The sequence below is a fragment of the Pseudonaja textilis genome, chromosome 13 (genome assembly GCF_049901715.1).
Source record: "Pseudonaja textilis isolate UNSWEBS1 chromosome 13, rPseTex1.2, whole genome shotgun sequence".
Lineage (NCBI taxonomy): Eukaryota > Metazoa > Chordata > Lepidosauria > Squamata > Elapidae > Pseudonaja > Pseudonaja textilis.
In genome coordinates, this window is record NC_142002.1 from 9,481,941 (window position 1) to 9,498,166 (window position 16,226).

At 37.7% G+C, this 16,226-nt stretch overlaps 1 protein-coding gene across 4 annotated transcripts in view; it reads right to left on the bottom strand.

Moving 5' to 3' along the window:
• The window catches only part of NTRK3 (neurotrophic receptor tyrosine kinase 3), a 441,983-nt gene that overhangs the window by 304,429 nt on the left and 121,328 nt on the right, over positions 1-16,226 (bottom strand). For all 4 annotated transcript variants that reach the window (XM_026709346.2, XM_087941347.1, XM_026709349.2 and 1 more), the window contains exon 3: positions 12,412-12,483. In XM_026709346.2, the coding sequence (XP_026565131.1) occupies positions 12,412-12,483 (72 nt within the window). The remainder of the gene's footprint in view (positions 1-12,411; positions 12,484-16,226) is intronic.

Consider the following 16,226-nt stretch of genomic DNA (forward strand, 5'->3'; position numbering starts at 1 on the left):
TGTTATCTGTTAGTATCTTATTTTCCTCTGAAAATCACTGCTGGCAGATCCTGCTCACAGACAGACCAGGCTGCTGACACAGCCAGAATGACAATGCAAGAGGCATATTTGATTCCTGCAATAACCGAGCCTTTGATGTGGAGCGGTGCTAATGGGCTTTTCAATATTCCCACCTGATCTGTGTTGTGCTGCATAATTCTCTGGTTTAACTCTTAACATCACACAGACGGGTATGCTTAATGTCTGATTTTTAACATTGCACACATACACGCAGAGACACAAGTGTGGTGTGTGTGCATGTGTATTTAGTAAAGGGCGGATAAATCCTTACAGTTTCCTATTAAAATGTTACACATCTAATAAAACACAGTCACATAACAGATACAGCATATTAATATCCTGCCTGAACCTGCACGAGATACAAGTTAATGTTCCTATCATACGCCCTTTGTCAAATCTCCATATAGCCTTTCTCCATCTAATGTCCTAAAGATCTTGCTATTAATCATTACAATGAGACATTGTGAGAGTTGGAGACTACTTTTTCTGGAGGATGCCAGTTGGGAGAAGACTATTTTATGGTTTGATGTCACCTTAGGATGTTTCTTTTCTTTTTTTTAAGTATAACACTTCCTTTCCGGGTCTCCTTCCTTGTTTCATGGTATGTTCTTTCATTGTGAGGTCAATACATTTTGACCTTTGAAGTGGTGTTTCTAATTTCTACAGGGGAATTGGCACATTTTGAAGTTTAAAAGACAGTTATGTCTCCTTGCATAAAAACCCTGCCATGATGGGTATGTTCCATACATTAGAAGACAAATTGATCAGGTTGTTCCCCATCACCACCTCTAATGCTTCTTTTTATCATTTCCGATTATCTTTCATCATTTAAGAATGGTGTTTTGTTTTGCAGCCATGGCTTCTCTCTTTATCAGATTAAAGGAATTTTAAAACATAATCAAGGTCTGCAAGACATTAATATGTAGGCATACTGGCGTCCACAGAGGGCCATTTTCCTTGAAAAATAAAAAACCAACACATAACATTTGGGAGCAGAGTTTCAGAATTGTACAGCTGACAGACCCACATCACTTATCTAGAGAGGCTTCATTTATATGTATGTGAGAAGGGTCAATCAAGAAGGGAGATGGAGCATTTGTATGTTTAATTATGCTATACTTATGTTCACAGCTCAACATGACATGAAAATTCGGTAGTGCAGCAATGCAGGTCAGAGGTGGCCATAAGTTATTAACCATTTTCTTAAAACAAGAAAAGATAGCATGTATTCAAACAATAGTAATCATGCAACTTTTATAAGTGGTATCTTTTTAAATTATAAATGTTGAACTTACACTGAATAAATTCTTTATTACAGCCAAAGGCCAGGAACTTAAAATAGCCCACAAGAACAGAAGGTCCACCAGACATTAATACAATATATAATAAACGAAGCAGTAACATGAAAGTGAAAAGAGATTATGGAGTACAACTGGAGAGAAAGAGGGTTTACCAATTTAGCTTGCAGCCCCTTACTATGTTTTGCTGCTCGCTATATGCTACCAAAGAAACATTTGTTAGTTTATAAATAGCAAGAAGCTGCTGGTCCACAAGTAAATCCATGAGGAATAATTTATCTCGGAGACCCTGAAAGTTTGCTAAAAAGGGAATAAGATGCATACTGCATAGATCCCAATAAAAATTGCAATATAGCAAAACACATCCAACTGCCCCGAGCAGTTACAATCTTTCTAAGAGGTTCCAGTAAATCTGTCTTCCAGCGGAGCAGATGGAAAACCTACATTTAACTCATTTTAAATGTATGAAACTCTGGATTTAAGAAGCATTCCAGCTTGATCTTAATCTATGGACAGCTTGATTAATGTTGTTGTGGACATATGGTTTTTTCCTATTAATTAGCTTAACATAATAAATATCATGTAATTTTTTTAAAGATACCCAGTATAAGAGATAAGAGGCAACCCCAGAAGGAAACAAGATACTTGTTCCAAGCCTCCACAGGGTTTCAGCCCCATGTGGTATCAGCCGCTGCCTCCCAAATTTTGCTGAATATGGGCCAGATATAAACACCTGCCTGTTCTCTCTCGGACAAGATCTGTAATTCTCAAAGCCTTTTTAGAGAATCCAACTGAGAAAATGCAGCTCAGAGGTGGTGGTGTTTAAAAAGCCTGGTTAAGTGGAACAACTTCCTTTCACACCAATTGTCCTCAAATGCCCACACAGGTCAAGGGAATTCTGGGTCACTTCATTCCCAGCAGTCAAAGAACATCCACTGTTCAAACTGCTCTGGCACTTACTGAAATATTGGGAACACTGAATGGATGCTTGATGGCAGCCACGTATTGTAAAAACAATACGGTAAAGGTAAAGGTTCCCTTCACACCTATGTGCTAGTCCAGCTCTAGGGGGCGGTGTTCATCTCTGTTACAAAGCCAAAGAGCCAGCGCTGTCCGAAGACATCTGCATGGTCATGTGGCTGGCATGACCACAACGTGAAGGCGCATGGAACTCTGTTACCTTCCCACCAACATGATCCCTATTTTTCTACTTGCATTTTTTTACATGCTTTCGAATTGCTAGGCTGGCAGAAGCTGGGACAAATAACAGGAGCTCACTCCATTACGCAGCACTAGGAATTCAAACCCCCAACCTACCTACCTTTCTGATTGACAAACTTGGCGTCTTAATCACTGAGCCACTGTATCCCGCTAAAACAATAAAGCTATACTTAAAAAACAACATTCTACGAGGCACACCCAGGTAAAATGCACACCAGAAACCATACACATACACACAAACACACAGAGACATACATTTAGATAAACAATGTTGGTAAAATTAGCCACCCTTGGCATTTGCCAGTGAAGAAAGAGTGGGTGTATGTGTTAGAATAAATGGCACATACACTAGTTTATAGATGCAACATGAATGCCAATATATCCACTATGAAAGTCAAACAGTCTGGTTTTAAAACAGTCAGAGGAAATGTAAGCTATCTGAGGCTCTTCCCCCTCGCCCAAACTATATTTGAAGGAAGATATCCTATGTAATACTCTTCAACTTATTTAGGTTAATGAAAAGCCCAGCAGCCATATTTATATCATAGGCTAAGTTCAGTTGGTTCTTGGTCAAACTTTTTTGTAGCTTAATATATTGGGCAACAATATGTTGTTAGCTTTTAATTCAATATATTCTGCAGACTCCAAAATGGGTTAATTCAATAAGCAAGATGACTTTGTGTGTGAACTGAGCCTTAAATTATCACAGAAAAGAATGCTATCCCTTACTAATATAAGAGCCGTGGTGGCACAGTGGTTAGAATGTAGTATTGGAGGCTAACTCTATTGACATTGCCAGGAATTTGATTCCTTTCAACCTGACTGGGATGCAAAGTTGACTCAGCCTTCCATCTTTCTGAGGTCGGTAAAGTGAGGGGCCAGATTGTTTGGGGGCAATATGCTGATTCTGAAAACTGCTTAGAAAGCACTGTAAAGCACTGTGAAGTGGTATATAAGTCTAAGTTCTATTGTTATTGCTGTATATTATCTCAAAATGTTTGCCCTACAATAATGATTGTCAATGACAAGAAAACAATTTTGGATTGAATGTTGGGGGGGCAAATCTTAACAGAAAGAACAGTTTGACACTGGGACCAATAGCCAACAGTTAAGAGTCAGCTAGATGCATTCAAATTGAATTTGGATAAATATTTAGCAGGGCTGTTCCTCTGAAATTGATAGGTACCAAGGAGGGAACTAAAACATAAGATCCACAGCAAAAAGTCTTTATATAGAAATGGCAAAATTATCAGTTTACACTTTTAAGATTAGTATCTAAAGCACCATGGTGGTGCAGTGGAATATTGCAGGCTAATTCTGCTGACAGTCAGGAGTTCAATCCCAAGTACCTCAAGGTTGACTCAGCCTTCCATCCTTCCAAGGTTATGAGGAACCAAATTGTTGGGGGGAAAATGCTGACTCTGTAAACTCCTCAGCGAGTGCTGTAAAGCACTATGAAGTTTAAGTACTTTAGGTCTAAGTACTATTACTATTGCTATCTGCAGTCCCAACAAATTCCTCTTCAACTAACTATTGTCAGAACTCTACTTCAATGTTCTCATATCATTTCCCAATTTACTGTAGCTCTGGACCACTTTTTTAATGTACCATTAAAGGCTGCTAAAAAATGCCAACCATAATCTGGGTCACAATAATCCAATTTAACTGCTCTGGCAAAGTCAAACATAAAGATGCTATCATTTAAAACAAAAACAAAAAACAAAGAACACTAAATAGCAAACATTGTCCTTGATAAAGGAACGATTCTCAAACATGTTGGGAAGGAAGCCCAATTTGATCTTGTGATTGTTATTGTCATTTCCCTTGGAATGTCATGAAAATCGAACTGTTTCATTTGCTTCTTTAGTCAATGTTTCTTGACACTCTCCCCCCACCTTTTTTTTTTTTTACTTAAAAAGCAGCAACCGTCTCAGTATTTCGATAAAGAAAATCTGATCAGAGAAACCAAGGTTAAAGTTTCAAAATGTGTAGATGCTCAAAAACCAGAACATAATTTTGCTGTTTAATCAGCTGGTAGAATTTTCTCGATCTCAACTGCATTGAACGCAGGTATCTAGAAAACAGGGTGGGAAACATTTCAGTTTTCCTCAATCACCTTTAAGTATGGCAGCTTCTGCCTAGTCTCACATTACTCCCTTCATATTCATAATATGAACAATCCATCCCACCTCTTTTGTTGTTTTGTAAACTGTTCTGTGCTGCCATTCTGCAACTGAGTAGATGCAACAGATTAAAACTAGTCTCAACATAACCTTGTTTTGCTTTGAACTATAGGCTTTTTTAAAATACCTGATGCATCAGCTGAAATGCCTGATTCACGCGTCCCATTAGGCACTCACAAAACTTCCGCAGACAATTATATTTAAAAACCAAAAAGCCAGCAACAGCAACATATAAACCATCACATAGCACAAAATGAAATCTCCAAAGGTAGATGGATAAAGCCATTAATATTTTAAATGGAATCCTGATTGCCAGAGCTTTCTTTTTTTAAAGCATGTGCTTCCAATACATAATTACAAGGCCTTAATTTGTTTTCTTCAATATATTGTAAATAAAAGGTGCATGAGATTACCCTCAAACAAATACAGTCATGCATCAAACACCAGGCCATTTCTGCACAGTGTTTAGAAGCAATCATGGTCCTATTATTTCATAATCTGTCCCAAGTGTGACAACCAGCATTGGTTCTGAAGTTCTAAGAAGGTGCTAAGAAGGTGAGGAATGGACAGGATTCACAGATCTGCAGTTGCTAATTGAGGGATGGATTTTATGAATGATGGATCCCCAGGAGGGAGGGGGTGCATTTCATAGGAATAGGAGGAAGGTCCATACAGATATTTTGTGTTGGAGAAAGAGGGTGAAGACAGCCCCCATCTAATAGTTTTCAGAGTACAGATGCAGATAGAAGAGTGTTTAATTCTGTCTACAGGTGTGAAAAATAAAGAACTTGTGAATGAAGGCAAATATACATGTCCCAGGATGAAGTTTCTAGACCCAATCTGGGTCGGTTACCAGGGACCAGAGATTTAGTCAGAATAACAGAGTTGGAAAGGGCTTTGAAGGTCTTCTAGTCCAACCCCCTGCTCAAGCAGGAAACTGTATATCATTTCAGATGAATGGTTTATCTTCCAAGCTTTCTCTCTCTTTCTCAGCATGGTAGAGAGAAGTTCCCTGAAGATGGGATCGAGCATGAGTCCAAAAGCTGGAAAGACTAAAGTTATCATAGGACCTCAAAAGCATTTCTGCTTACCGTAGAAAACCAGATAATAAAAGGCTAAAGCTCTGTAACCAAAGAAATATCACCATCTCACTTTGCATAATATTTGCATCAGCTCTTAAGAATTTCTGGCATATTAAAGCATTCAAAGCAGCTTAAATGCTTGTGTACCTCCTCAATGGCTGGAGACCTTCCTTTCTTGGATTAAAAACAAGATGAAGTTAAATAACCACCTATTCATGACTAGGATCATGAAACTGGAGTCAATTATGAGCTTCTGATGGCACAGCTGGAGGCCACGGACTAGGAAAGTGCAAGGAGAAAGGGATAGAAATAGAGAGGGCAGAGTGTAAGGGAAGGCAGGGGAGCTGGAAGAAAGAGAAAAAGCGGGCAGGGAGAAGCAGAAACAACACTCTGTGTGGAAAAAGGCTCTTGCAAACCTCATTCACTAAACTGACTCTTTCTGAACTGAACCAAGTAGGAATTTCACACAGAACAACCAAAGATCTGGTTATGGAAGAAAATAGCAATTAATTAAGTACAACTAAGTTGGGTAGGACCAGTGGTGGAATTCAAATGTTTTTACTACCGGTTCTGTGGGCGTGGCTTGGTGGGTGTGGCAGGGGAAGGATACTGTCAAATGTCCAGTCAGAGGTGATATTTGCCAGTTCTCTGAACTACTCCAAATTTCCGCTACCAGTTCTCGAGAACTGGTCAGAACCTGCTGAATACCACCTCTAGGTAGGATCCTTCATAACCAAATGGATGCATGTTGGCCCTCTCAAAGGGCCTTTGGCAACAATTCGTGACTCTTGAAAGGACATTTCAGTGAGATCTCAGATCCTATCTATCTACATAGACATTGTCTTTCTATTCTACACTTCCCTCAATTTTGCCAACCCTACTTTTTTCTTAGTCTTATCTAAAATGCAAGTTTCTGCTTGCCCATTGTCATTTATTCCAAGGGCTGATTGATCAGTTGTACTAGCAGTCCATGGTACCCTAAATATTATCGATTCCATAGTTATGAAGTATCTATAATGTTTCTGTTCTTCTTTCCCAGGGCCCAAGTTTTACAGTCATACAATACCATCGTGAGACCTAGCAATGATTGTTGTCATCTAAATATCCTTCATAAGCTAATCAATATTTACCATTGTCTTCCTCACTATGTTCATCTCTGTTAGAAATAAGAAAATTCAAAAATAAAATGTAGGTGAAGAGAATAGCATATTATAGCTTTAAGAAGACAGTTGCTCTATAGACATTTGCTATCTTGATGTAATCCTGCTGTAAATATATTTTCTAATGCATTTACTCATGTTAAACATGTACCTGCAATCAATTACATCAAAGTGTATCAAGTAATGCCACCCTTATTTCCTCCAGAAATTGGTACAGTATCTCAGACTGTCAAGGCAATTCACACATACATTTGACATAACAAAAGCCCAAAGTGATCTATTAGGAGGACAATAGGAGAAGATAAATATTACCCTAACTTCCTTGAACAATTGAAGTTAGATTTTGTTTTTCAAAGCATCTGCTTAAGTTTAATCTTGGCACACTGTGATTTTAAGTTATAACCAGACTTTTACTTTGCAAAGGTGAACATGTTAGAGATGCATATAATCATTATGTTATTCTAAGATGGCTAGAAAGAAGATGTGCTGAATGTAACTTTAATATGTAACAAGTGTGGTGTTAGGAATAGATATTTCTTTGTTCTCGGACAGCTAGAAAGAGGCCCTGCTGAAGGGACATTGCTTAATGCCAAGTAAGATAAGAAAAAGTCATGTCGGGAAAATATGTGATGGGGAGGTGTTGAAGGAGATGATGTGGTCTCCATAAGGCATTTTGGATTAGCTATGCTCGGTCACTGGGTCGATGTAGGAGGGACATGGGGGCGTTGGGATAGAAAAATTATAAGATGTAATGTATTGAAATCTTAAGGGGTGGTTCTTAGCTCAAACCTCATGTTGAGATAAGCTAAGATCCTACCACTCTTTGCAAACAGCTTTTAAACTTTTGTCTGCTTTGATTTCAGCTTACAAATAAAATCTCTGTGTTTTCACCGATCCAAGTTTTGTTATCTGGAGTCATTTCCAACATCTCCTCCTTACTTTCTCCAGTACAGTCTCCATAGTTATCGTTCTGTATTGTCATTTTGCTGGTAAGGTTGAAAATCAGATAGAAAAACTAAGATTAACCTAAAATGGTGGTGAAGTCAGATGAGGCTGAGTAGGTATGATTGAAGCCAACCTCCAAGGAGAAAGACCTCCAAAAATTAAAACCAGATAATGGCAGGCAAACTGCTTTCCAGATATTCTTTTCATCTGCTCTTCCAATGAGTGGCATTTGTGGAAATGTCAGGCCTTCTAGCAGCATACTAAAGCTATATGCTGTGGAGTATTTGGCTAGGATGAGGGAGAGTAGAACAAGAAGAACTGTCCACTTCTACAAAGTATTCCTTCTGGCTTTCCATCCATATCCCTTCTGGGTATGAAACCAGAGGTGCTTCCAATTGTCCACATTGCCAATCATCTGCCTGAACAATGAGATTGCAAGATGGATAATATTTAGAAGGAGAAGGGAGGAAGGAGAGAAAACTCCTTAATTAAGCATGGTGAAAACAATGATTTGCAGATTAGTACAGTGACCCATAATATCTACTCAAGACACTTGGATCAGTATAAATCCAGCCAATGCCATGCTAGATCTTCTAGAAATTATTATGTTCTAATTCCTTAATTCATAATTTAAACAAAAGCAGAAAATCTGTGGTTATTACCTTATAACGTCCTTTCTTGTAAGACTAGTGTCAGCATACATTTTCCCTCTGTCTCTATCTTTTCATGGCACGAAACAGATGTCTGTTCTTTGGATTAGCACTTAACGAGAAAATGTTTTTATTGTCCTAAACTTGGGTGGTTTATATTATTGTTTGTGGGCCCACACACACAATTTTGGCAAAGAAGAACACATAGACATAAAAATGAATGTGCTCATTTTCCTATGAAAACTTCTCAATACATTTTTCTTATACATCTTCTCCTTACATTCACTATATTTAAATGCAAGGAAGCTATAACCTTTATTTTTAAAATGCAATAATGGACTGTGCAGAACTAGATAAATTCACTATGAAACTGAAAGGCAAAGAAGATTGAGCCCTTTTGCAAAGCAAGATATTTTAGTGTACACAAATTCAGACTGCCTTTTTTCTCTTTTTTCCACATGGTTTGCTTCTACTAATAAAAATAGTAATCAAAGTAAATAAGACAGGGCTCTATCAAAATGAGGCCATAAACAGAAAGTTTTCTCAAGAAGCTCTAATACAGAAAAAAGATGTAATAAGTTTCCTCAAGAAACACACAATCCATAAGTCTGAACCTTAATACTTGTACCTGTACTAGATCCCCATTATAAGGTCCTGTAGAGTAGACTAGATCCAGAAGATCACATTAGAGTCCTTAATACCATTGTTAAACCAGTATTACTGGGCAAAAGATTCATTACAAGGCTGTGTCTGCCCATCTCTCTTCTCTATACCTTGAATTCAATAGCTCCCTTATTTTTCATCCACAGTTATATCCCCAAACCAACTAATATCAGATTATAAGAAGTTTTGGCTTTTAGATGTTACTTATTTAGTTATTTAATCATTATATTTATATATCTATATCCATCTCCACCCACAGGATTCTAGGGTGGTGCATTACCTTCAATAAAACAACAATTTTATAGAAATGGAAAGAATAAAACAACAAGCCATTAGCTACTCAGAACAATAACATGATCTTTTAAAAAAAAAAAACTAACACACTTGGACAAATAAAATTGTTTCCAGAGAACAATTGGACAGAATGTGTTCTACAGAGATGTGTCCTTGATCCCCATCAGAATTACTTGTGAAATAATTATAATTTATGAGTGGTTTAGAACTAAAAAGAAAATAAAATGCCAATTAGGAAAAGAATGAGGAAATATGTTATAGAAATGATTGGAGTGTAAGATGAAATATATTGATTTGTAACAAGAATAAGATGTAATGGTAATGGAATAAGTAACCATATATTGAAAAATGTAAGGAAATGTAAAAGATGTCTTGATGTTGATAACAATACATATCATTTTATTTTATGTTTTTAAACTTTGGAATATCAATAAAATATTTTTAAAAAAGAGTTACTTGTGAAAGCCGTATATTTGAGAAAGATGGGGATACTTTCCTGTGTGACACAATTCATTGGTCAATCTGTTTCTGTTTAAAACAAACAACCAAACAAAAAATATGTTGTCTTGATTTTTCAAGGAGCATCCATTACAGTGACTTGCTCAGTTGCAATTTCCACTCACTTGGAAGAAAACACTTGGAAAACACAGTAGCCCAGAGCACTTCTAACTCTGCCATATCACCATCTCCTAAAATGATAACAGAAATGGTGCACATACTCTCCCATACCTCCAGTAAAACTAATCATTCCATTACATTGCAGGTTTGGGTTAGAATTAAATATACCACTGTCAGGCACAAAAAATCAGAACCATGGGTTAAGTTGCAGTTAAGAAAATGTATTGCTCGAGCCCAGGGGTGTCAAACTCAAGGCCCGTGGGCCAGATCCAGCCCCTGGGGTAGTTAGATCTGGCCCATGGGGCCGCCCTGGAAACAATGAAGGACTAGCCTGCAGTACCTCTGCCAGCAAAAATGGAGCTTGTGAGGGCCACATTTTACTAGCAGAGGGTTGCAGGAGGCCATCGCAGCTGAAAATGGAAATCAGGAGCTCATTTTCGTTGGCAGAGAGCTCGAGCCACCACAGGTGCCCTTGACATGAGTGACATCAAGCTGACCACGCCCAGCCTGGCCCCCTGAGGTCAAACACAGCCCTGCTGAGACCCTCAGTGAAATTGAGTTTGACACCCCTGCTCAAGTCTATATACAAGAATCTAGTCAACTAATGTTCAGTATTAAATGTGCATTACAAAAGGGTCAATGGAATTCATGAGAGAGTTGCACCATTTGTGGCAATGTAAGTACTCTAAGCTGATGACTCACTTAACTCTTCCCCTCAGCCCTGCCTGTTCTTCTCCTATAACCACTCATCAAAATCCAATGTAACTTACATAACACTCTTCTGTCTAAGGCTTACTTTTATCAATGTTATCAATGGCTTTTAAGGTCTCCCTTTAGCTTATCTATTGCCAGCCTTTTCCCAATCATTTGGGAAGGCTGGACATTTAAATTAATGAATAAGCTTACTTTCAAAAGACTATGGTTATTCTACCACACGGTGCTCCTTGTGAATGGCAGATGATGTTGACAGATGGCTAGGCCCACGGATTTAGTCATCCATGGAAACACACTTGAGTTTTCTTTCCCACTTTGCTTGCACAAAGCCAATCAACTCAGCTCCCTCCACCCCACCCCAGTTTGCTCACAACCCCCTGGGGATGGCAACCCATAATTGGAGAACAGCAGTGATCCAAACTCTATTTAAGAATAGTGGAGGAAATATGCTCAGATGTGCCCCCTTGAAGATTATTGCATCATGAACAAGCTTCCTGTGGAGAAAACTATATGTATGTATTGGGAGTGGGGGAAGCTCCTTTTTTGCAATGTACTTTAAAAAAGAACATTTGGCTTTTTCCAAACAAAAAACAAAAACCCTGTTTTATGTGAAGTGTGTAAGGCCGCTGTCATTTGAACGCCATATCTGTTTTTAGTTACTAAAAAAAATGCAATTCATTCTCTCATTATGCATTGCCTTCATTATCTGGCCTCTGCTTAATAGCAGAAACTTTCTTTTATTCAATCCCTGTCATGCCATAGCATATAACTTTTATATACTGTTGTTGCTTTCTATCCCCATCTAGTGGCTGGAGGGACAAATATACCTCAACAAATATGCCCCATATGATCTTTATATACTGTTGTTGCTCTCCAGCCGCATCTAGTGGCTGGAAAGACAAATACCAAATATATTGTTTGAAGCTGACCCCACCTCTTTACCCATCAGCCGGCACTCTCAAAACAAGTGCACACTGTGAAGCCAGACTCCATTTCCTTTACTATTTGGAGAAGGCAGAAGCACAAAGAAGAATAATCTGTGGCACATAGTCATTCAAGGACTAACCCACATCCCACACACAGAACATCGCTGGTGAGATTTAAATTGCTTGTATTTATTAATTGTTATGTTCAACAATAACTCAATACTGTCTATCTTGTATTTGATTCTCATTGTATGTATCCCTATTTTCCCCAGCTTCACCCTATCCTGTTCTTTCAATAAAGCATTCAGATCTATGCATGCGGTCTGTTTTATTGGAGGGTAGGTGGACTTAGCTGCATGTTGAGCTGCACACAGAACAATCCCATTACAGCTACAGTTGGTTACCAACCTAGAATGTAGATGGCCAATAGGCAGCCTTTAGGCCTTCACTTAAGCCATGAGGATCTATCTACAAAAGTGCCTTCATTGCTTTGTCATTTGCTGTATTTCAACCACCTCCATCTCAAGCAGTTGAAAACTTTCCCGAAAAGTAACCGTGGGACACGAAGGGGAAAGGGGGAGGACCCAATCTACTTACATGTAATGTAAGTGAGGATTCTTATCAAACGCTCGTGGCTGGATGCTTCGGAGCCCTGAGTTCGTGATTGTCCTGCAAAGAGATGCAAAAGAACAGTAAAAGCAACCCATAAAGAAAGAAAGAATTGGTGAAAGTCAGGAATTCAGAGATCTCATGTAACATTGAATCAGAAGAGATAATTGGAAGACTATCCTGCCAGGCTGAATCTGGAGACCTTTAAAACATCCCCCTTCATTGGGGAACGAATCTGTCAAGATAGTTTTTTCTCAGTACCTGGGCAGCCAAATATGTCAACTACAATTATTTGAACTTCAGTTTCTTTTTGGAATAACTTTTCCACTACAATTCAAAAGCATTTAGTGCACATTTGTGCAAACGTGCCTCTCTCTTTTTTGGCAATTCTGCCCAAGGTACACAGATTTTTAAAACATTTTCCTTAATGTAATACACTTTTATGTCTGTCTGTCTGTCTGTCTGTCTCTCTTTATTTATCTATTATCTATTTCTCTATCTATCATCTCTCTCTTTCTCTATCTATCCATCCATCCATCCATCCATCCATCCATCCATCTATCTATCTATCTATCTATCTATCTATCTATCTATCTATCTATCTATCTATCTATCTATCTATCTATCTATCTATCTTCTCTCTCTCCCTCTCCCTCCCTTTCTGAGCAGAGAGACAGAGAGAGGAAAAGGAATCCCCTCGGAAGATAAGATGCAGCAGCAGGCTCCCCCATGATTAATTTAGCCTCAGTGTGTATCATTTCCACAAGTCCAAATATGAGGAGAATACCAGCCAACTTTGTATAGCTATTTTAAGGATTTGCAAGGCAAAATGAAGCATTTCACCTGCCTAAGGCATTATTAGTTCAATGCTTTTTGACAGCTTTAGTCTCAAACAAATGAAGCATATATCAAAGTCAGATCATCACTTCATTAGCCCCCAGAGTGCTCTACAACTTGAGTTGGTAACATGGGATACCTCAGATGTTGCTCAGCTACAACTCCCAGCATCCCTTGCCATTTGCCCTGCTTTGTATGGATCCTGGAAGTTTCTAGAACAGTGACTATTCCATAAAGTGACTATCTCTAGTCTGTACTAGATAGCAAACTAGCTGCTACTAAGAAATAAACCAGAAAATGAATGGGTGGGAAAATGGAAACTACGACGATTCTCTGAGTTAAATCAGATTTCTTTTTGTTATAGTTTTTATTCAAGAAAAAAATATTTTAAAAAGAGAATCATTTTCTCACATTTTACAGTGTTTTCATAACAGTGTACATCTCTATTAGTGTTACTAAGATCATTTACTACAAAGATATCTTAAATCCAATTCCTGATTTCTTACTTATCTATGTTATTAATATGTCATGATACATTGTTTGTTTTCCTATGTTACTACACTACTACACCTATACTCATAGCTATACTATACATATATTCATAGCTATACATTTATCCTTACTTCTCTTGTTCCATAATATTTCTTTAATCATTTTCACTATACATCCTTATTTCCTTTTCATTTAACCATTTGTACCATGTATTCCATGTTGTAAAGAATTCTCCCTCCTCCTTGTTTTTTAATATCATAGTTAATCTAATCGTTTCTGTGCATTGATAAATTTTGTTGATTACTGCTAAATCTGTGGGTACCATTGCTAATTTCCAATTTGGGGCAAAGGCTATTCTTGCTGCTGTGATGATGTGTAGTATGCTATTGTTTTTTTGCTCCATGACAGTTCTGGTATTCCCAATAAGAAGGTCTCTGGGTTGAGTTTAATCTTTAATTTTGTCATCTCTTCCAGCCCTGTATTTTAGACCAGTATTTGCGAGCTTTGGGGCATGTCCACCACATGTGAAAATATGTTCCCTGGCTATAATTGCACTTCCAGCATTTGGGTGACATATTGGGAAACATTTTTGCCACTGTTGCCAGTGGAAGGTGCCAGTGATAGAACATTTTATAGATATTTTCTTTATAAGATACTGATAACATTAATTTATAGTTAGTTTGCCATATTTGTTCCGATTGTTCTAAGTGGATGTTATGACCGCAATTTTTAGCCCATATTATGAATTAAATCAGATTTCTAAGCTACATTCAGCAGCTTGAGGTAAACTGTCAAATCAAACCAAAGACCTCTACATCCATTTAAACAATTTAATATCTTGTTCTTTAATCAGTTTGGAATCAGATTGATTCAAAGGGATGAGTCAAATTGGAGTCCAAAGCCAATCAGTTTTCTGAATCAATGTGAGGTCTGAATCAGATTATAGATCTAAATCAAATCAATGTTTCAGACTGTTCTTTTGTTTTTTGTTTTTTTGCCTGACTTCCACGTCTCTAGCAGGACTTCTGTAGGCCAAGAGAGCATTCTGTCATTGAGCAATAGCTGGTTCCCAAGCAACCAAAAATTGCAAGCAGTGACCAAACATCTTGATGGAAAATGAATAGCAATCCATGCCCAGCATCAAAGTACTACTTTCCATCTCTCCATCATTTTCTTATAGCTCATAGTAACTTATAAATTGATTTAGCATTGAAAATGCATACATTATTTCTTTAGAGATACAGACACGCACACATTGTATATATACTGTACATATATATACCTATGCTATACATTCCAAAAGCCTAAAATCCTATAAATAAAATATAAAATAAAATATATACCCCCTTTTATTTAAACAAATAGTACATACTTATTTAAATGTTGTTGTTTTATTTATCAACTGGATTTCTATTTTCAATTAATAATACTAATATATAATAAAATACTTGCAACGAACAGTGAACTCTGTATTTCCCACCTCTTTATAATTCTTTAACTAGGCCACAAAAAATGGAAAAGTAATCACAGCAACAACAATCAAAAAGAGAGTCACAAATATGGTAAAATCAACACTGTTATCAGAAAGTAAAATAGCATTAGCAATAGCATTTAGACTTCTGTTCCACTTCACAGTGCTTTACAGCCCTCTCTAAGTAGTTTACAAAGTCAGCCTATTGCCCCCAACAATACTGGGTCCTCATTTTACCCACCTCGGAAGGATGGAAGGCTGAGTCAACCTTGAGCTGGTGAGACCCGAACTGCCAAACTACTGGCAGCCGGTAGTCAGCAGAAGTAGCCTGCAATACTGCATTCTAACCACTGTGCCACCACAGCTCTTATAAAAAACAACATCCAGCTGAAAGTTTAAATTTTGGCTTGCATGCTCTCACCTTTTTAAAGGTCTCATACTTTACCAAACAAATTTATTCTCCTATGTTGCCATTTTCAAATAGAACTTTTCTGACAGAATGTCTCATAAGATGTAAATGTGATTTTTGATTGTTCCTAACCCAATGAATATGCTTTGTAAGAATATCAGTTATCTACATTTTATCTTCCCCTCCTATAAGGGAAAATGTCTACAGTATATCTGTTTCTTTGACTTTTGTTTTAAAAATCCTTCGCCAACAGAAACACAGAGACACAATCACAATTCCAGCACTAAATTTAGAGACATTCTGAGCAAGCCACTTTCCATGCACACATGGGTAAATCCCACAGAGGACATTTGCTTCTCAGAGGTAAGTTTCAGAATAACTTAGCAAAATTGCTTTTTTGTTGACTTGTGGGGAGATGCAGCTAAATTACCATAGGATTTGCTTTCTTGACAGAAAGCATTTAACAAATTTAAATCCCCAAGAAACATTTAGAATGGAAGTTCTCAGAGGAGGAACATGAAATTGATAAACCTGAAATTGATTAACAGGTTGAGTCTCAGCATCATACGCAGTATGGACATGGATTCCCAACTA